The sequence below is a fragment of the Antedon mediterranea genome, chromosome 9 (assembly GCF_964355755.1).
Source record: "Antedon mediterranea chromosome 9, ecAntMedi1.1, whole genome shotgun sequence".
Taxonomy (NCBI): domain Eukaryota; kingdom Metazoa; phylum Echinodermata; class Crinoidea; order Comatulida; family Antedonidae; genus Antedon; species Antedon mediterranea.
This window is the reverse complement of record NC_092678.1, coordinates 25705925-25727161: the sequence shown is the minus strand read 5'-3', so window position 1 is coordinate 25727161 and position 21237 is coordinate 25705925. Positions and strand designations below refer to the sequence as shown.

The following is a 21237-nucleotide window of genomic DNA, read 5'->3' as shown; positions in this document are numbered from 1 at the left end:
TGATGACAGAAGACAGGAAGCCGCATTTGAGCAAGCCCTTGATAAATTCATAAAAAGTTCATAGATAAATAAATAAAACCGAGCGCACGTGGCGTACCGTAAGCTGCAAACACACTGGATTATAGTGCTAAAATCAGCGATCTCCAGTCATCATTCTGAAGATTCTGAAGGAGATGGTTTCAGAATACTGTTGTGAGGTGATTTCCAGATTAATTGTACGATCAAAACGGCACTGGGTATGATCAACTAGCGTTCATGTTCCCTCCTAATCATCCATTCATAAAGTACTGATGAAGAATCTGATCTAAGTTTGCTTTGTCAACGACGATGAATTGACATAAACTCCAGACAGCTCAAAATGGACTAAACAATAGGTAGATAGGATGTGAAACAACATATATGCCAATGTTAGGAATTATATATGTTTTTGTGTGGTTCAAAGGTCATTGCTGCTAAACTTATTTTAGAGTGTACAACTAAATACACCTATGACATTGTATGGGTTGAAGTGGAAGTGTCACTACTCCTGACATTTCAGAAGACAAACAGTTACAATGTTTTTATTTTCTTTTTAATAATTAGTTTTGTACAAAACAAAAACCGGAAAATGACAATAGAGCTGTATAGCTGAATTATTCATAAACAGTACAATGCATAATTATTAATATCCTATTATCTGCCTTAGAAATAAGATAAAGCTTCACAATTACGCTTAAATTAAACAATTTCCATGACAGCATACAAAAATGCCGCAAGAGAGTACATTCAATCAAATAACTGAAATTCACTCTAAATGTTGATAATTCTGCTCAGCTTCTGTAGAGTAAATTCAATCAAATAACTAAAATTCACTCTAAATGTTGATAACTCTGCTCAGCTTCTGTAGAGTGCATTCAATCAAATAACTGAAATTCACTCTACATGTTGATAATTCTGCTCAGCTTCTGTAGAGTAAATTCAATCAAGTAACTGAAATTCACTCTAAATGTTGATAACTCTGCTCAGCTTTTGTACACGGTTGAGTAGAATATCCCCTTGTTTAATAGTTGCCTAAAACAAAACAAATAATGTATATTTGAACAGTAAGAAACCCTTGTAATATGTTGACATTGTCTTTTTACATTTTGATATATCTTCCACAGTATATATGCTTGATTGTAATATCTTCAGATTGTTGGAGATAATAAAGTGTTCTTATGTCTAGTATTCATAAATCATAGAACAAATTAGGAAACAAAATGATTTGACAACAATACAAGCATGCTTGTTGTATTTAGTGTTTATTCAATTCATTCCTTTATTCCTTGAAAGAATTTCATTTAGCTTCGATTTTGTATAGATGACAAATTTCGTTTTTGTAAAAGCACAAGTTAACGGAGTACTTACTCGAACGTTTCGATCTCTATCAGAGATCCTTCTCAACTGACTGCGGAGTGTTAATGCAGCTTGGTCATTCTTGACGTCATCTGTTGATGACGTTGTACGCCTCCGGAGGCGTACAACGTCATCAACAGATGACGTCAAGAATGACCAAGCTGCATTAACACTCCGCAGTCAGTTGAGAAGGATCTCTGATAGAGATCGAAACGTTCGAGTAAGTACTCCGTTAACTTGTGCTTTTACAAAAACGAAATTTGTCATCTATACAAAATCGAAGCTAAATGAAATTCTTTCAAGATTTAAGAGAAAAATATGGTCAAGAAACCATCAACATCGTACGCAAACAGGAAAATATCGCGAAGAAAATTTCACGGCAGAGAAATCACCGGGTATTCTCCCTTCATTGTAAGCGGTTGGACATTACCCCTCCGAGCCTGAAATTATATCGACCGATCAAATCGTCTAAAGCAGAGGAAATAATAAAACATGCAGAAAGACAGCTTTTACGTGAGAGAATAAGAATCACCACCAACAAAATCACACAGTTAGAAGGCAAAAAGAAAGATTTAAATGAGGAAATCGTATCGCTAATTCCCAACGGAGGGGACATCACCAATGTATGTAATCACGTAAACAAAGTGTGTGAAGCGGAATTCTTAAAATGCCGATCACGACAACAAAACAAACTGTTGTGGTGGAAAAACAAAGCAGAAAACGCAGCTAGAGATTTACATCAAGAACAGGATTTATCCGGTAAGATCTTAAGAGAAAAATGGGTAGTAAATCTGTCTAGTAAGTTGGTTAGTGAGGACGAAATATCAGCATTACAAAGGGGATTGAACTATGCGGCGAGCCCACGATCCATGCCCATTGACGATCTCATAGTAGCGGCTGAAAAAGCGGCTGATCTCGTCCCCCTGGAAGAACAAGACACCGTTCGCAGTAAAATTGTAGCTATTGTAAAATCTACCACTCTACCACCTTCAAATTTAACCCCCAAAGAACGAAAGGCCATAAACAACTTGAAGAAAGATAAATCTATTCTTATTCTCCCAGCGGATAAAGGTAGATCTACTGTCATCCTAAATACTAATGATTACAAAGATAAAGTGGGAACCATGGTGAGCGACACTAATGTTTACGAACTGCTAAAACGTAATCCAACACAAAACTATAAACGAAAAGTGGTCAACATCATAGGCAGGTTGTTCAAAGAAAAGAAAATCAACTACAGAGAGAAAGAATGGCTGTTTCCCACGGCTGAAATTGTACCTAGGTTGTATTGTCTTCCGAAGATACATAAACCAAATTGGCCATTAAGACCTATAGTAGATAACATCAACACCGTTTTTTACACCGTTGCACAATTCCTCACCAAAATCCTGGGTCCGCTTGTCGGAAACACAGAACATCATGTAACTTACTCAGGAGAGTTGGCGAGTGAACTAAAAGAAATAATAGTCAAACCAAGTGAAACATTTGTCTCGTTTGACGTAGTATCTCTGTTTACAAAAACACCAGTAGAAGAGGCCCTCAAAGTTGTCGAAAATCGCCTAACAACAGATCCGACACTTCTGGATAGAACTAAACTACATGTGACAGACATAATGGAGCTCCTCGGTTTAATTGTGAACAAAACCTATTTCTCGTTCAATGGTAACATTTATAGGCAAATACAAGGCATTGCTATGGGAAGCCCAATAAGTCCTATATTGGCGAACTTGTATCTAGAGTGGCTCGAACATCAAGCCATAAACACGGCACCCACTAACATCAAGCCTGTGTATTGGAAACGATACGTTGATGATGTATTAGCTATCATCCCCATAGGTACAGTACATACATTTAACACACATCTTAATAACATCGATATAACTGACAATATCAAGTTCACCACAGAATCGATGACAAACAACACAATACCTTTCCTGGACATGCTCATCACACTCAATGACAATGGAACAGTTACCACCTCAGTCTATCGGAAGCCCACTCACACAGACCAATATTTACATTTCAACTCACATCATCCACTCGAACACAAACTGGGGCTTATAAACACGCTTGTGGACAGAGCTGAGAAGGTAGTGGGAGATATGGATTTGAGGAAAGTTGAGATGGATAACATCAAGAAAGCGTTACACAACTGCCAGTATCCAGAGTGGTCCTTCCAGAGAGTTATGGAAAACCGAAAAAGGAAAAAGAACAAAGGACACGAACCACAGAAGGAAAAGATCAAGATGCGAGGTAGCATAGGAATCCCCTATGTAAAAGGAATGGCAGAAAGAATACGACGCACTCTCTCCTATCACAATGTCGGAACCTATTTCCTACCCCAAAATAAAATCAAGAATAGCCTCGTCCACCCAAAAGATAAAATCGAGAAGATGGATACATGTGGAGTAATCTACGAAGTCACCTGCCGCAACTGTCCACAAGTTTATATTGGGGAAACAGGGAGGGCATTACAAACACGAATTAATGATCACAAAAAAGATGTTACAACAAACACGGGGGGAGTAATGACTAGGGCCTCCAGAACATCCACATCTTCGATCATACACAAATCTGCCATTACAGAACATGTCATAAAACACAATCATGTACCGAACTGGGAGGCTACCATCTTAACCAAAGAGCCTAAACGCAAAGACAGACAGATTAGAGAATCATTACATATAAGGAGAAATAAAGAGAAGACCATGAACCGGGACACTGGAGCCCACGAACTCTCGCATTTGTACAATGATTTGATAGACACATCACCTGGCCGAGCCCCGCACAACCTCCAACCTACAACCGGAGGCGTACAACGTCATCAACAGATGACGTCAAGAATGACCAAGCTGCATTAACACTCCGCAGTCAGTTGAGAAGGATCTCTGATAGAGATCGAAACGTTCGAGTAAGTACTCCGTTAACTTGTGCTTTTACAAAAACGAAATTTGTCATCCATTCCTTTATTGTTAATATCTTCCATTCTGAATAAATACCTGATACTGGTAATTCTTGCTGTCTGGCCGGTTTGTTTCTACAATTCCTCCGACTTTATCAATTTTACAATGCAACCTACCAGCCGCAATAAATCTTGATAACTCTCTAATTTTTTAAATAAAAGGAAAGCACAATTTATAAATTTAAAAGTCTCTTTCAATAAATAATACAGTCAACTCTCCCAATACCAAATTCTCAAGATCCAAAATTCTTTTACCATTAAAATACTAAACTTTCCGTAAAACCAGACATATTAGGCAGGTTTCGCAACCTTACGAATACGATAACGAAAACGGATACGTCATACATTTGTGAAACTTTTGAGCTGATCCCCATTTCATATTCGTAAAGCGTATTCGTGTTGACGAATATCACCAGTCATATTCGTAACTACAAAACGAGTATAGTTTTTGATCTATTTTGCACATTTTGCATTTGAATCAGGAATGATTCATGATTATAATATAATTATAGATTTATTGAAAGTAATTTACTAAAGTAATTTACTAAAATGCCAAGTCAATTTTGATAAATAGCAGTTTTTAAAGTCCTCACTCGCTTTGATGTTACGCTAGGCCTAGGCAGCCAAGCACCAAGCAACACATACCTGCGCTTCGCTCAAATTTACCGCAGTCATATTTTGGACGCGCCTCAATATTTCGTTGCCATGCGAAACAGATTTTTTTATGGCTTACGAAAACGAATACGTGTGTGTGACGTATCCGTTTTCGTTATCGTATTCGTAAGACTGCGAAACCTCTCTAATAAGTCAGTCCAGTAGTGTCCTGTATTTAAAAAAAAATTTGGTTAATTAACTCACTTGTCGATAAATTCCACACGAACGCCAAAGGCGTCGGCCATATACTGTAGAGTTAAACTTTGGTAAGACTCCAAAAGCTGTGTGTATGCCAGTATGCGGATCTCACGTACATAATAGCGATAGTGTACATTCAACAGACGATCATTCCTCAACATAGGCTCCAATTCACCTGTGAAAATGTGAGATACATACATTTGTAACTAAAGATTACGAAAAGCGCGATGTGCCCAAATATGGCAGTGATATGCCCAAATATGGTGAGATACATATATTTGTAACTAAAGATTAGGCAAATACTTCAATGACTGTCTACACAATCAGTTTCAGTTTTTATTTTGCAATATAAAACATAGTGTAAATAATGCATAAAAAATGGAAGGATGACCAAAAAAAGAGCAAAGCTCTTACAGTATTTGGCCACCTTAACAAAATTAAATTAATACATGACATGACAAACTAGTTTGAGAAAGAAAATGTGATAGTGTACAGTACAGAGTGTTAGTAATAATGACTAAAATGAATGAGGAATAAAAACTTACATAGACAAAGGAAGAAGTCTTTGTACTGGCAGTTGTAGAGAGAAAACAGATATTTACGGATCTCTGGTAGGCTGTGTAACACCTCAAGGATCTCTGCTCCTTTCACAACCTGGATAAGCACATTGAATAACAGTATTACAATTCTATTGAAGTACTTTGTTGTATTCCATATTTGCAGCCAAAGATATTTACATAATAAATATACTTTTCAAACAACTCTAAGCAAACTTATATCATAGATTACGATGCTATACTATAACCGTTATCTGGAGAATACTAGGCAAGTAAAGATGAGTAGAAATTACCTTATTTCTGAGATCATTTCTGTCTAAAGCGACAACCGAAATAACGACTGTATAAGTGACAAATGTTTTATAGTCCATCAACTCGTACGATGTAAATGTGGACACGGTGTCAAGGAAGTGATTGGCCGCTGCTTTGAAGTCCCGTGTGAACATACAGTAAAGACCCTGGTAAACTTTGAGACGATTTCTACGATCCCAGTCTCCTCCTTCCTCTATCATTCTAAAAGAATTTAAAATAGATAGCGATAAATAGATCAGTTTTGTGCATATGATCAATATAAAAAATGCAATTACAGCTTTTACAACATGTACATAATATATGCTACTTTTACTTCTTCTATCATTCTAAAAAAATGGATGATAATATATTTACTCTCTGGCCTTTTCTATGTTACGTGTAATAAGATCGTTATCACCCCAGAATAGTCCAACTCGTATGAGATGAAATATCACATCCAGTCTGTGTCCTAATGCTATTGTTTTTTCAAAAGCTTTTCTGAATGCACTTAGACATGGTTCCTGGAAATAAAAATAATTAAATAATTGAGGAAAAATTGCACTTTTGTTTTCTAAACACATTTTGTCTTTGTGTTAAATCAATTTAATGGTAAATCATTGTACACAAAGTTGGGAGATACATGAACTACTATACTGCACTTAATTTATTAGACAGGATCTAAGATCAGAAATTCATACTTTATCTCCAATACGACAGAGGTATTCAGCTTTTGCGAGTAATGCATCTCTGACTTCTGTCTCACCCTGGTTCTGTTGTGCATCTTCTATTTGAGAGTCAAGCCGTTTAAGCTCAGTCTCATTTTCTTCTTTCATTTTATTCAACAACTTTTGGTCCACCTTCCATGACAGATCTTTACAAACAATTTCATAGAATGGAGCCATATCTATATTAATAAATTAAAACATTTAATAAATAATAATTAAGAACTTGGATCCAATGATTAATAATATAAACCATCAACAAACAATACATTATCAATACACTTGATTCAATTGATTTAGATTAGGCCTAGGCCTAGCTAGGCCTTGGATAGTACAGTACCTGTCCTAGCTAGCCTAGGCCTACACAACAATACAATAATAATGTTTCAAAAGTAGAATAAGCTTAGAAAAGCAAGAAAATCTGCATAGGCCCACACAAGAGCTTACCAACTGGCCACTAACATCACTCAAACAAGGCGATGGATATTGGTTTTAGTTTAGTTACGGAACTCTTCCTAGAGGCCTAGCCTAGCCTAAATATCGTTAATACTTACTGTGATTGGAGATACCTTCAAGCAACTCATTCTTTATTTCTTTGGTGGAATTTTTTCCATCTATACTTAAGCGAAATTTTAGCTGGGCCAAGTTTAAATCTGGATTCTTTTCAAGCCCTTCGGCTTCGAAATTTTCTGTAACCGGCATGTTTTTTTTTCTTCGATGACGAGCAAAAAAAATAAAGAAATGGCCCTCTATAAATATAATACGCGCTACGCTTCACTAATTAATTGCAAAAAAAGTCTATTGTTCACCTGTTTAAGTGTTCATATTGATAAGAAACGCCCTCTTTTGGTGGTTGGCTCGTTGGTCTAGAGGTATGATTCTCGCTTCGGGTGCGAGAGGTCCCGGGTTCGATTCCCGGACGAGCCCCGTATTTTTTTTATATATATCTTGCTATTTTATTTTACCGGTGTAGTATATTTTGTTTTAACTATATTTTAAAATTGTCGTTAAATTTTACTGACCAATATACTATTCAGTATGGCCCAAGTTGGTTGAATAATGAAATAATAAATACAGTCCTAGTTAGCAGATAAATCAATTACACTCTTTAATAATAATATAGAAATAACAAACAAACATGATACAAAAAAATCAAAATACATTATAAAATCAAGTTTAATATTACTTGCATTTTTATTTATTTTATATTATTAGTTTTTTGGAAAAAAATATATAAATAGGCTATAATAGTTATCACGTGATGACAGTTGTCGGCTATAAAAACATTGGGTTATTCACAATCGATATTTCTTGGTAAAATAACGTTTGGCTGATCTAATAAAACAAAAGACTTTATTATGCAGTAGGATTAGGCTAAGTTGAGCCGCCGACAAGTTGAGCCGCCGCCAGAAAAACGTTATTTTCTATGAAACGCCAAATGCTTACTTTCGCCGGTGCTCGTTTCTATTTAATAGAAGTTCTATTTATATTAATTATTAGATATAACGATGTATATTCCAAAGTTTATAGATCACGGTTTTTAGTATATATTATTAAATATTATAATTAAAGAGAAATAATTATGAATATCTGACTTGTAGATTCCAAAATATAAGGCCTAAAACATGACCGAAAATGATCGTTTTTAGCCAAAAATTACGTAAACATGTTGCCCCCTTAGGCGGCAGTTGTATGAACTAGGCCTACTCCATTTTTCGGTCAAATAATTGCATAAAATCACCGTTTTTTAGTAAAATATTTTGTGTATTAACATTGTAAAATTCAATAAAATATGATATTATTATTAAAAGATAGTAGATAAAAAACAATAATTATTTAACCTCATTCGAAGAGTATCAATACTCTATTAGTCCTGAGAGACAACGTGATTTTACGCGAGAAAAATATTATGGAGTGCACTGCATTTTTACCTTGAAAGATTAAAAACAATTAAATTATTAAATATGACTACTTTCCTTTGCTGTGTTGTTATGGCGGTTCAAACCGACAAAATTGTAGTATGTAATTATTATTTATTTTCATGACACAATAAACCTAAAGACCATGAACTTATGTACTAGGACACCCCTCTATCACTACGCGAAATGTCGTAAAAGACGCACTGGGCGTTTCATAGAAATTACCGGCGGCTCAACTTGTCGGCGGCCCAACCGGTCATATCCCATTATGCAGTATTATCAGTTTGGAGTTTTCGACACAATAAAGAATCAGTGTATACCCCAACCAGCTGTGATGGCCGAGTGGTTAAGGCGTTGGACTTGAAATCCAATGGGATCTTCCCGCGCAGGTTCGAACCCTGCTCGCAGCGAATCTTTTTTTTTTTAAATTTGTCCCTTCCAATAACATTAAGATAAACGCACATTAATCATTCACTAAATCCATCGGTTTGATCGCAAAACTTTTTTTGTTATTAAATTACTAGAGACGCACACAAGGACGAGACTCCACGCAAGAGAGTTGACCAATGACAACAGTTCGAATAATCCATCGCTTATGATTGGTCAAATCATGTACGTTGCGCTTACGTCGTTCTTGAGTTACGTCTCTAGTGGGAAGAACCAAGCTTAAGAAGAACTATAATTTCACACTTTCGAACTAAACAACCAGCGTCTACTGGCAATTTTAGTTTTATAATAAATTTCACATAATGTTGAGAATGGCAATAGTTCAAATTAAATCCGGTTTCTCCTTTCGGACGTTGATAGAGTCAACCAAGTAGACGGATCCGAGGCGTTTGTAGTGCATTCAAGAGGTGCTGGCGATACGGTTTGTGGAGGTGGTAACTTATTGTAAACAGGACATCCTTTAATATTTACGTATTATCATGAGAAAAACTTTATACCAGGTCAATATGGGATGCTTAGCTACGCTCAATTGGTGCATGGTAGCTGGGCACGGGCACGGGCACTGACAGTGAAAGTATATCAACCGCGTAGTATCCACTTTGACGCACGCAAGGACTTAGGCGCACGCAACAACGTAGGCACGCGCAACGTAAGTGGGTTGACCAATCACAAGCGCGCGACAGTTCGGATCGTGATGATTGGTCATAAAACTTTCGAAGCTATTCCTTACAGAAGCCCAAATGTAACTTTTACAGGGCTGTAACTCTATAGAATAGATATACCAAAATGAATGAACATGCACAATGTTTGAAACGTGCCAACCATAAGCTTTCGTAGATACCGGAACCGAATTATCGTATTAATTTACGAACTTTTCAAAACTTGCTTCTATCATGCATGCGTGCATAAGGTGGTACATCCGGGGTATACACAAGTAAGAATACTTAAGTTTTTATTGAAGTTCAAAAATATAAGTCCACCATTGACAGTCAAGGACAGGGATGGCCATATAAGGCAAGTGCAGGAGAAGTTTGAGATTAATCTGAAATATTACCAACAAGAAAAAGAAGAAGTATTTTGATCAGAGAATCTGACCATCAAAGAAGATGAAGAACACGCGATTACTTTTCCAACTTTCATTTATCATTTGTATATTATCATCTGTAAACGGCCAAACCCAAGGCTCGCTCTGTACAAACGTACAAAACGTAGACGCAATACCAGAATGTATGTACGGTTGTTTTTGTATCAGTAAAGCGGGAGTTGCAAGAATTGAATGCCGAGCCGAACCGACGTCTTGTTTGGTCTCAAACGAATGCTCAGATCCAGATATCAAGCCTGGCTGTATGTGCCCAAGCTGCTCACAAGGTAAGCAACAGGGCGGATAAGAGGGCAACAAATTAGGGCTCCGTGTCTTTGCATTTGTTTGATTTTAGGCCTATATTATAGAATTTGATAATCTATCCATACAATTGGATACAGGAGGCTGCTTTCCACTGGGCAACATCCTACACCCTTTTTTAAAACTTCATCTATTAAATATATTATTTATTGCTGCTTAATTGAGAGTAATGATTGTGTTTCATCTTTTTGTGCGTCACTGTTTAAAACAAGTTTTTAATTATTATTCTAACTTAATTTTGAAAGTTTATGATACAAATTTAATGAAATACATTGAAAAAAAATAATTGATACATTTAATCATTATTATGATTTTAATATGAATAGCATCTCCTTGGTAATTTGCCAGGATTCGTGTACTTTTTAAAACCTCAAAACAAAGTAGTGCTTTAAAAAAAGTTTTTATATGTTAGTCGAATCTGTACAGCGCTTTGATCTTTATTGGAAGGACGCTTTATAAATACATAATACGATGACAAACAACGTTCTTAAGAGTACCATAACATATATTTCATTTATTGATTACACAATAAATAAAATTATTTGTTCTGAGAACAATACAATTAAGTGTACAATTGAGTTGAAAGAACGATACTTAACTTATATTTGTAAGAACAATACTTAACTTACATTTTGTGAACTAAGTGTCACGAAACGTTGTATTGTCATCATTGACTCTTGACTACTCAGTTGTTTGTGCGTGCATGACGTCACTATATTGCTCTTAAAGTGAGACTCAAGATTTACTCGCAAACTTGAGTGTAACTTATTATTATGTATGATTTATGTTGTGTTTTAATTAATTAGATCAGGGAGTTGTTTTAGATATATTAGATTTACATACTGATTTAATAAAAATACACATCGGTTCAAAACGTAACTTTTAGAAGTGTCATTGGGGGGGGGGGGGGGTGTTCTGCATCATAGCGTGCGCGCATCTTAACGAGAACGCGCATCTTAACGAGAACGCGCATCAAACGAGAACGCGCATCTCTCACACTCGACATAGAATCGGCTGTTTCTTACGGTACATATCTCTACTCTACATTCGTCTTTAATTTCAAGTTAAATTAAATGATGGCACGAGACCTTCACGTCACCTTGTAACTGACAACACCCTTCATATAAAACTTAATTAAAATGTGGATTAATTATGATTAGAGACAATGTTATGTTTCACTGAATCAAATGCCATATGCTATTGAGATATCATTGTTTAGGCTAGAACATATGGTGAAGTGCTTCTTGAGGCAAGTGTCCTTACAAAGTGTGTGGAGGGGTTTAACTTACCATTCAATTCCAGGTGTTTTCATTCAAATGTTGGTACTTTCTTCTAGGTCGCCATTGCATTGCCTTAAATGAGAATCAAGAAGTTGTCAAAGTTGCAGAGGGAGCTACAAATGTAGCTGTTGGTTGTGCAATATGTAGCTGCCAAAATGTTCCAATTTCGTCTGTTTTTGTTGATATTGTAAACAATAAACTTGATCTTGGAAATTTAGAAATAAGGTTTGTATAATTTTATTTCACATAAAAGAGAAATAGTAAAGCTTGGTTTCACACAATTTCACACACAAGCTTGGTTTCACACACTTTCACACACAAGCTTGGTTTCACACACTTTCACACACAAGGCAGTGGGACAAACATAACGCAATTAGTAACTCAAAAGTTCAGTGACAAAAAACACATAAATCAGTACAATTTATGTATTTAGGGAAGCCGAATGCGATTATCAGTTTTGCCCACCAACGTTCATCGATGGAATAGACGGTGAAGATGGCGAAGACGCAACTAAGTTTGGACCTGGTCGTGATGGCGCTGATGGAGGTGGTGGATTTGATGTCAACTCTAAGCATTTTGCAAACTGCGCAACCGCAAGTCAGTCCCGAAATTCAGAAGCTGATATTGAACAGTGCGATTTCGGTTGCTTCTGCTCGCTGGAAAGTGGTCAAACGGTGTGTTTTCTTCCACCGGCATGCAGACTTTCGAATCGGTGTTCAAATCCTGTCGACGGACCATGTGGGTGTGGAACATGTCCACCAAACGAAAGAGGTAATGTAATACAGCATTATTATGACAACAACGTTGAAAACAACGAGAATGACGTCGACAAATTACGACGGCGGTGATGACGTCAACAAAGTACGACGGCGGTGGTGACGTCGACAAAGTACGACGGCGGTGATGACGTCGACAAAGTACGACGGCGATGACAATATTAAAGATGACACTAGTTACTACAACCGACAATAACTAGAATTATAATGTCATCCTTTTTTTTATATAGGTTCTTGTATTGCTGAAGGGCCAAACGGAGAACAGGTGACAATCAGTGATGATGGTCCCACTGTTGTAGGAGGATGCGCAGTATGTCAATGCGAAGCTCCAGAAACTGCTAACCATCATTTATATTGGCGAGGTAGTGGTCGTCCTCAACTTCCTCAAAGGTAAGGATATAAACCTGCGATGTTAGTTGGTTCCCACTAGGACGCGCAACGCAAGAACGTACGCGCATCGCGCAAGCAAATTGACCAATAACAAGCGACAGTTCAGATAATCACTTGTGATTGGTCAGATGTTTTACTTACATCGTTACGTTTCGTAAATAATAATAAATGTTATTATATTAAGTATTAAGTTTATCAATTTTGTTTGTTTCATTAGACGAGCTGTTTGTGACACAAGTGCGTGTATTGTGACAACTCCAACGCCAGCATGTGCCGGCACCGATCCGTCACTGGTGTACCCATCAGCAAGTGATATACCTCCTTGTACATTCGGCTGTTTCTGCCTCACTGACAATGATATTGGTCTTTGTATCGACCCGGCACCATGTTTTGTCACGAACAAATGTTTTAGACCAACACGTCCAGGATGTGGGTGTCCAACTTGCCCAGAAGGTAAGATTCTCTTTGAGGAAAACACAGGTATACCTGAAACTTTCCCCCAAAAAAACCATAAGGAAAGCTGATTGTAAAGCTCTGTCTACACTAACTAACTTGTCACACAAACATTTGATGTGCCCGTATGGACACATGATGTCATATCACTACCACGTCACACTTTTAAACAAGTTTATTTGGCTGTATTTGCAACGTCATAGAAACATCATACTCTGCACATTCAGCAAAGAAACATTGACAAGTTTGATGATGCCCGCCCTCAAGGTATTCATAAATGTATATTTTATTTTTTTTTCAGTTGGAAATTGTATTGCTAGCGTGGGTGACTCTTTTTATCTGATTGATGACGATGGTCCAAAAACCTTAGGCCCTAATGGTTGTGCCGTCTGCCAATGCAATCCCGTCTCCGAACCCGTTTTCTTCTCGGCATACTGGGTACCAGCAAGCCAACCACCAGCTGTCTCACAAAGGTTAGCATTACTACCGTTCTTTGCCAATTGGGAGGGGAGGGTGGAGGGAGGGAGGGAGGAGGAGGGTGTTTTCTACGTAAAATAGTACCGTGATATATGCATATACTGTTTGTACTAAATTAAACACATGATGATTTTAGTAGTATAGTCTGCAATAATGGAATATAAATGGCATAATAGACAAAATAAATTGGTGTTTCAGAAATGCAGTCTGCAATACTGATGCCTGTAATACCGGTGGTTCAGGGGGATCAACCGGTGGCTCATCAGGAGGATCAACTGGTGGTACAGGAGGATCAACCGGTGGTTCAGGAGGATCAACCGGTGGTTCAGGGGGATCAACCGGTGGTTCAGGAGGATCAACCGGTGGTTCGGGTGGATCAACCGGTGGTTCAGGGGGATCAACCGGTGGTTCAGGAGGATCAACCGGTGGTTCAGGTGGGATACCCAGCTCATGTGATAACAAACCATGTATAATATCAAATAAGTGCACCAATCCAGAACTTGACGAATGCGGGTGCCCTGTTTGTAATGCAGGTAACTAACTACTGTATTTCAATAGGCCTATTATTGATCAACATGTTAAATAAATGAGTTAAGCTTTGTTTGTTTACTAGCGACGCAACAATTTGACAAATCACAATCGATGAATTGTTCAAACAGTGGCTTGTCATTGGTCAACTCGTTGCGCGTACGACCTTGATTGCGTCTCTAGTGGGAACCACGCTTTACCAGTAGATACGCAACGCAAGGACGTAGACGCAACGCAAGCAAGTTGACCAATGACAAGCGAAAGTTCTCATAATCAATCGTCTGTGATTGGTCAAATGGAGTTACCACTGTGTCTATAAAACAACAACTCAACTATAATTTGTTTTTATTGCAGGGAATTGTATAGCAGTTAGTTTATCAGGAGATCGTTTCGTTATTAAAGAGAGACGTTATGTTGTAGTCGATCATTGCGCCAGATGTCGCTGTCTACATGACACAGTGAAAGCTGAATTCAAAAACTACAGAGTGTCTGGAGCACAGAAACCACGTCTACCAGAAAGGTAAATAAGACTTTTTAAAGACCTGCTATAAATATGGTAAATAAACGCTGATAAATATCATTTCTGCCCCTTATAATGTTTTGTTTTGTACGTTTTGGTTTTTACATAAATTTGTTTTTCTCTTATTTTTTTATTTTTTTATACAGATTGGCATCATGTGACTACAACATCTGCTAGCTTACGTCATTAACTTAAGTTGGCTCTCACTAGGACGCAGCACACACGCAACGCAAGCATTGTCCAATCACAAGCGTCGCATCATCCTACATTAATTGCGTTAACTTCTAAAATGAGAACCACGTTATATTACGTCGTATATAGTTTTTTACATTGGCTTGTGTGATTTATGAAAAATTAAAAAATAACAAAAATCGACTGTAATCATAATCACGAGTTGCAGATTGCAGAAATTAAGTCAGCTGAAAGTTCTCGCTAAATAAAACATTTTTACCGAATTAACACATTTTGTTCATTATTTTTATTAGTCCGTTTTAATATTTAACACATAGAGTAAGCTAATTTTAAACGCAATGTTTAATTGTTATTGCGATGCACGTTAATTATCAGTTCATTGATTTGTTTATGATACTAGCTTCTTTCAATTTATATTGTATTATATTGTTATAATTAATTACGTTACGTTACGTTATGAATAAAAAATATCGATACGGTTGAGTACACAACACATAACTGGTTTTAGTTGTTATTAAAGCTTGGTTCTCACTAGGACGCAACGTAAGTGAGTTGACCAATCACAAGCGAATGATTACGTCACGTGTCACCATTGGTCAATACGCTTGCGTTGCGTTTACGTCCTTGCGTTGCGTCCTAGAACCAAGTTAAAACGTGAACTCGTGACGTAATCATATACCCATACACGTACCAATTTGTCCATCATACATTTTACAGCATTTCTTGCCTAAACTATAATAACTCAACTCAATGTCTTGGACTATCTATTGGACTATTGATTCAAAATATACAATACATCGTCACACATTTTAAAACACAACTTATTTAATGAAATAAACACAAATTAAGAAGAACTACAATCAAAGACGAACTAAATTATGACGTAATCAATTACCCAACACGTACCCAATACCGTACTTGCCAAACTATAATAATTCAACAGGTTGGAATACTGATTCAAAATATACAATGCATCATCACACATTTTAAAACACAACATATTTAATGAAACTACAATCAAAGAGGAACTAAATTGAAAAAATAGTAAATTAAACAAGAAAAAAACAGATCTAGTGTCTAACAGAGATTTGTATCACACGACGGGGCACCAGATAGATATAATAAGCAGTCCGATTTTGGCTAGTATTTGGTAAAGGAAAAGAAATAGATACACACACAGATAAAGCTCTGTCTACACTATCAAACTTTATGTGAAAAACAAATGTGATGTGCCCATACAGGAACACGATAATGTTAAATTACTCGAACATTTTGGCACACTTTTTTTGTCAAACTAGTTTGATAATGTAGACAGAGCTTTAGTGATACGCGCCTACACACTATGATCCCGCCGTTCAGGCTCAATTAATTTACCCACTAAGTTATTTCATGGACTAATTATCGCTAACTTTCGTGGGAGGTCAACTTATCCTGGTAAATTACAAGGTCTGAACGGGCCCTACAATTACACCGTTTTCGCAGACGATCTGACGCAGACAAAACCCTTTTAACCAATAAAAACTACTTTGTATAAACTGTAACAAAATCTCTCTTGTCAAAGATAATTGCCAAGTTACCACCGTCCACGCTCGCGTACCCGATGTAGTTGGTATCCAAGGGATACGGGTCCTCCCAAGACATGAACGCTGTGTAACCGTCTCGCCCTACGTCAACTTTACCGCTTGGGTTAAACTTTATCCAGAAGCCACGTGACTCGGTACTCGATATAATATCATCAGTTATCGCCCAAGCTTTCACATGACAGTCGTTTTTATCGAAGCAGTGACTTAACGTACAATTTGCGTACGAGCCATAAGCGAAGGTTATTCGGTAAAACTCGATATCGTTACGATTTGGTCCGAGTGCAATGCTGACGTCATTGCCTGCTTTGATGAAAAACTCGACAGTTCGGTCTTTTAACTGGTAACCAAGGTATGTATAGTCGTCAGAGGTTGATGTGAAGGGTAGAGGATTTTGAAATTCTGCAAGAAAACAAATTATGATACTTTAATACAATAAATGCACATTCATGAATGTTGTATGTTAAATGGATTGAAAATCCAATTTTAATTCAATTCAATTCCAACGAATTTCGAAACTTAATTACCTTTGATGTCATAGTTGCTAGATTTTGCTTCTTTAAGATTGAATGTAATGTCAGCATTTCCATTCGTAATAGTAGCATAGCCAAGGTAGTTGACTTCCAAAGGATATGGGTCTTCCCAAGATAAGAACGGACTTAACCCATCTCGACCCACATCTACCTGACCGGCTGGATCAAACACGATCCAGAAACCTTTCCTTGTCCCCGGTAGGACATCCTTAGTGATGGTGGTCGCCTTAACGTGGCATTCGTATTTGTCAAAGCAGTGACTAAGCGTCGAGATTCCTGAAGGACCGGTTGCAAGGATTATTTGGTAGAATTCAGTATCGTTTTGGAATGGTGATAGAGAAATATAGACATCTGATGACGCTGTGACGTAGAACTCCAATCGTCTGTCACTTCCAAAGGAGTAGTCAAGATATACAAAGTCGTTTGTTGTTGTTTTCACATCGAAAGGAGCTTTAAACTCTGAAACAAAAAGAAAATCACATAATAATAATAATTGAGCATTGCTAGCATAGTATGCATCCTGTCTAAACATTCAATGTTTGAGAACTACTATAATACATACAGTATTGGGTGACTCAGCTAGGGGAAAATGCACAGGCCCCTAATGTATAAACTAGTTTATGTCAACTCACCACCTATCAAGAAAACCACATACTACTAATACATAGGTACAGTACTGGGTGACTCAGCTAAGAGAAATGCATGCCCCTTGCATAAACAAGTTATATATGTCAACTTACCACCTATCAAATGTTGAGTCTGAGGTAATTCTACAATTGATAATTCGATGGAAGCGTAGCCTCCTGCAGTCGTTGCATAGCCAAAGTAAGTAACAGCTAATGCGTAAGGGTCTTGCCATTCCAAAAACGGCATCTTGTTTTCCTCGCCAACCTCCACCAATCCAGATCGATGGAAAACCAGCCAAAATCCGCGTCGTGACGTCGACGATATGATGTTCTGTGTGTAAGCAGTTTCCTTAACCTCACAATCGTCCTTGCTGTGGCAGTGACTTAATGACGACACGCTGTTCGAGATGACAATCTTGTACACTTCACTGTTGTCTTTCGTTGGGGACAAAAGTATAATGACGTCACTGGACGCTTGGATGTAAAATTCAAGTCTTTCGGATACTAGCTTGTTGTCTATATACACGTAGTCATCTGTTGTAGTCGTTAGAGAAACGTATGACGTGAACTCTGAAAAAACCCATTTTAATTAATAACATGTTACAAATAACAAACTAAGAAGAAGGCATTTATTACTCGAGATAGACATTTACCTCTTGACGCGTAAAATTGTTCTTGTATTTGGCAATAACTAAACTTATTTGTAGCGGCGTCATCAAAAGTTGTAACTTCCAGCTCGGATACAATCACGTTATCATAATCTATCCACGTCAAAAACGGGGAATCCCCTTCGCGACTGACCTCAATCAACCCGTTGTCGTGGACGACGACGCAGAACGCACAATCATTTTTTAAGTAGTTCGTTTTGGCAGTAGCGCATTCCAGGTGACACCCAACTTCGTAATTACATTTTCGGATACGTGATTGTTTGTTTCGTTTTCTAATTTCGATTTCATAGAAATACTTTTGATCACTGGATGAAAGTTTAAGAATTATTTCACTTTTAGTTTTAAGTTTAAATCCAAATAAGGATACGTCGCTCGTTTCAATACGTGTCCAAGTGTGTGTAATATCAACCAGTTCGGCACATTCTAAAAAGGAAACCGAATGCTTTATTATCTTATGTGTGTTCCGTTGTTGATCAATTCTACTCAACATCTACTCATATACGGGGATAGGTCTGCAAACAATTAAGACAATTGCACTGGCCATAATATACGCGAAACTATCCATCGATTGCTCAATGAGAAACACATAGACACTCAAACGAAATCCGAATAGAAAATAAAAACCTTAGCAACTTAGCTAAGTCGTACTTACCAGACAAAAGGAAGTTGGAGCCGATTGTTTTGGAATCTAAAAGAAAAAAGGTTTTATTTGTTAGAATCATAGCCTACATTATTTCTATCATCATTGTCGCATTGTCGTGGGGGTACAACTGCACTGCCGTTGCTATATTCTGTGGCCTAGTAATATTAACGTCAGTTAATTAATAGGTGTGTTTTTTTATTATAATCTTAATATTTCCCGTGTAGAAGAAACGTTTACTTCAAACACCAACAAGAAAATTCTGGTAACAAAGATATTATATTTACCAAGTTCAGCAATTTGCCAAAATCCGGAACTGGCCCATCCGGTTGCCATACCAAGATATTTGACGTCAATTGGTTCAGAGTCTGTGTAGCTGATAAAGCTAGGCTCTCCTGCTAGGCCTACTGCAAGCTGGCCATTCGCGAATGAAAGCCACATTTCTGTCGATTTCCTACTGTTTATAATACCTACAAAATGAATATTTATAATAAATATAGGCCTAAGCATTTACGTAATTTAGTATTTCTTGGTTACCACTTGGACACAATGCAAGGAAGTACGCGCAACGCAAGTGAGTTGACGTACCAATGTCAACAGTTTGAATGACCGTGTCGTGATTGGTCAAATACTTGCGTTGCGCGTACGTTCTTGCGTTGCGTCCTAGTAGTAACCAAGCTTTACAAAAAAAAACTTGTTAATCATGTAATTGAATTGAACAGCATTAGTTCATTTTAAATAGTCACTGTTAAAATGATTTAAAATGTACCTTTAGTGACTCTGTATTGTACCGCGGTGCAATCCTTACAGCGTCGAATCACTGACAGGCGATTTCCGTAAATACCAACCCCTACCACATACATCGTGGTGGAATCCTGGGGCTCTGGTGACAGCGCGATGTACGCATCTCGTTTGGTGTTCACGCGAAAGTTTAAGAAGATGCCGCCTTCCGTTTCGAGTTGATTTTGATAGTAAACGAACTGGTAAAATTTATCAGTGTTAAAGTTAACGTAACTATCAAATCCTGTAAAAAATATTTTAAAAAATCACATAAGAATACTGTACTTTCAAATTCGTCATGCTCATAAAAATGTTTTAAACCTCAGCCGATTCTTGTAGGCCTACCGTATGTCTAATAAACTTAACGTAACCCTAACCCAAATTCGGTAAAGAAAATCACACTAGAGCACACTTTCAAATCCTTCATGCTTATACAATTGTTTTAAACCTTAGGCGATTCGTGTAGGCCTACGGTATGTATATATACAATACACTACAAGGAATCAAACCTAACTTAGTAGTACAATACACTAGAAAAAGATATAGAAAGTTATATTTATATTTAATTGTAATTGCCTAATTTTATATAACAATATTCTATACCTATTTAAGGGCAACAATGGAAATCAGTTTGACAATTGGTTACTATTTTGTGCTACCCTGAATTCATTTCGTTACTGTACTGTTTTTAATGTTTTGAATTCGAGAGAAGTATTGATCAATGTTAGGACCAATCTAGGTGCTTTAAACAGTCCTGGCTTTGTTTGTATCAAACCTGTGAGTGGCGGTAATTATCGCTGTTGATTTCAATTGAATAAAATAAAAATAAAATAAATTAAAAAAAGAGACTTACTAATGTCACAGTGTGAGCAGCCACACTCGTCAACTATCGGCTGTACACATCGAGAATCTACAAAAGGACACACTCGTCTAGATCGACAAATAATCTCGTATTCATTCTCCGAAATTAAGTCACATCTACACTGATCTTCGCAAGAGATTAGGTCGTTTATTCTCTGACCAGGAGAGTAGAACCTTTTGCCGCTTAAACAACCGTTTACTGGCACGAGTTTAGGATCGTCATAGCCTCCCGCATATTGAGCAACAGACAGGCTGCCAAGGCTTGCTATAGTTAGCATTACAACAAACAACTCCATGTTGTAGCCGTTCTTTCGCTTCGAACAACCAAAAGGATACATTGATAACGATTTTCTACTTTTTATACCCAATTTTGTGTGGAAATCTATTCAAAATGCCATATTGGTTAT

At 37.2% G+C, this 21237-nt stretch overlaps 3 protein-coding genes and 2 non-coding genes across 5 annotated transcripts; 3 read left to right on the top strand and 2 right to left on the bottom strand.

Annotated features, from left to right (window-relative positions):
* Positions 1-573: 573 nt before the first annotated feature.
* LOC140058630 (26S proteasome non-ATPase regulatory subunit 6-like) lies at positions 574-7496 on the bottom strand. Its single transcript, XM_072104323.1, has 8 exons — positions 7313-7496; positions 6735-6940; positions 6412-6557; positions 6039-6258; positions 5734-5842; positions 5195-5363; positions 4374-4479; positions 574-1050 (listed from the first exon to the last, which is right to left on the bottom strand). Exons 1-8 carry the CDS (start codon positions 7458-7460, stop codon positions 982-984), a joined length of 1173 nt encoding a protein of 390 aa, XP_071960424.1. The 5' UTR covers positions 7461-7496; the 3' UTR covers positions 574-981.
* Positions 7497-7613: 117 nt separating this feature from the next.
* On the top strand, positions 7614-7685 carry Trnap-cgg (transfer RNA proline (anticodon CGG)). The gene has a single exon. It is a non-coding gene; the product is annotated as a tRNA-Pro (tRNA).
* A 1320-nt stretch (positions 7686-9005) lies between these two features.
* Positions 9006-9087, top strand: Trnas-uga (transfer RNA serine (anticodon UGA)). Its single transcript has one exon. It is a non-coding gene; the product is annotated as a tRNA-Ser (tRNA).
* A 595-nt stretch (positions 9088-9682) lies between these two features.
* On the top strand, positions 9683-15668 carry LOC140058624 (uncharacterized). The gene is made up of 9 exons (XM_072104317.1): positions 9683-10492; positions 11863-12031; positions 12240-12577; positions 12813-12972; positions 13190-13425; positions 13727-13898; positions 14101-14435; positions 14785-14950; positions 15097-15668. The coding sequence occupies exons 1-9, from the start codon at positions 10231-10233 to the stop codon at positions 15125-15127; spliced, it is 1869 nt and encodes a 622-aa protein (XP_071960418.1). The 5' UTR covers positions 9683-10230; the 3' UTR covers positions 15128-15668.
* A 48-nt stretch (positions 15669-15716) lies between these two features.
* LOC140058360 (uncharacterized) lies at positions 15717-21126 on the bottom strand. The gene is made up of 7 exons (XM_072103923.1): positions 20823-21126; positions 19998-20213; positions 19477-19659; positions 19202-19237; positions 17996-18451; positions 17250-17714; positions 15717-17124 (listed from the first exon to the last, which is right to left on the bottom strand). The coding sequence occupies exons 1-7, from the start codon at positions 21124-21126 to the stop codon at positions 16664-16666; spliced, it is 2121 nt and encodes a 706-aa protein (XP_071960024.1). The 3' UTR covers positions 15717-16663.
* Positions 21127-21237: the final 111 nt, after the last annotated feature.

Excerpts from the sequence above, each read along its gene's own strand:
- LOC140058360 (XM_072103923.1), bottom strand. The coding sequence starts at position 21,126 with ATGGAGTTGTTTGTTGTAATGCTAACTATAGCAAGCCTTGGCAGCCTG. Across the intron at positions 19,660-19,997 it reads CCTGTCAGTGATTCGACGCT|GTATTATAAACAGTAGGAAA; the intron begins GTAAGGATTGCA and ends TTCATTTTGTAG. Across the intron at positions 19,238-19,476 it reads TTGGCAAATTGCTGAACTTG|ATTCCAAAACAATCGGCTCC; the intron begins GTAAATATAATA and ends TTTTTCTTTTAG.
- LOC140058624 (XM_072104317.1), top strand. The coding sequence starts at position 10,231 with ATGAAGAACACGCGATTACTTTTCCAACTTTCATTTATCATTTGTATA. Across the intron at positions 10,493-11,862 it reads GTGCCCAAGCTGCTCACAAG|GTCGCCATTGCATTGCCTTA; the intron begins GTAAGCAACAGG and ends ACTTTCTTCTAG. Across the intron at positions 12,973-13,189 it reads CGTCCTCAACTTCCTCAAAG|ACGAGCTGTTTGTGACACAA; the intron begins GTAAGGATATAA and ends TTGTTTCATTAG.
- LOC140058630 (XM_072104323.1), bottom strand. The coding sequence starts at position 7,460 with ATGCCGGTTACAGAAAATTTCGAAGCCGAAGGGCTTGAAAAGAATCCA. Across the intron at positions 5,843-6,038 it reads GAAATGATCTCAGAAATAAG|GTTGTGAAAGGAGCAGAGAT; the intron begins GTAATTTCTACT and ends GTGCTTATCCAG. Across the intron at positions 4,480-5,194 it reads CGTGTGGAATTTATCGACAA|AGAGTTATCAAGATTTATTG; the intron begins GTGAGTTAATTA and ends TTAAAAAATTAG.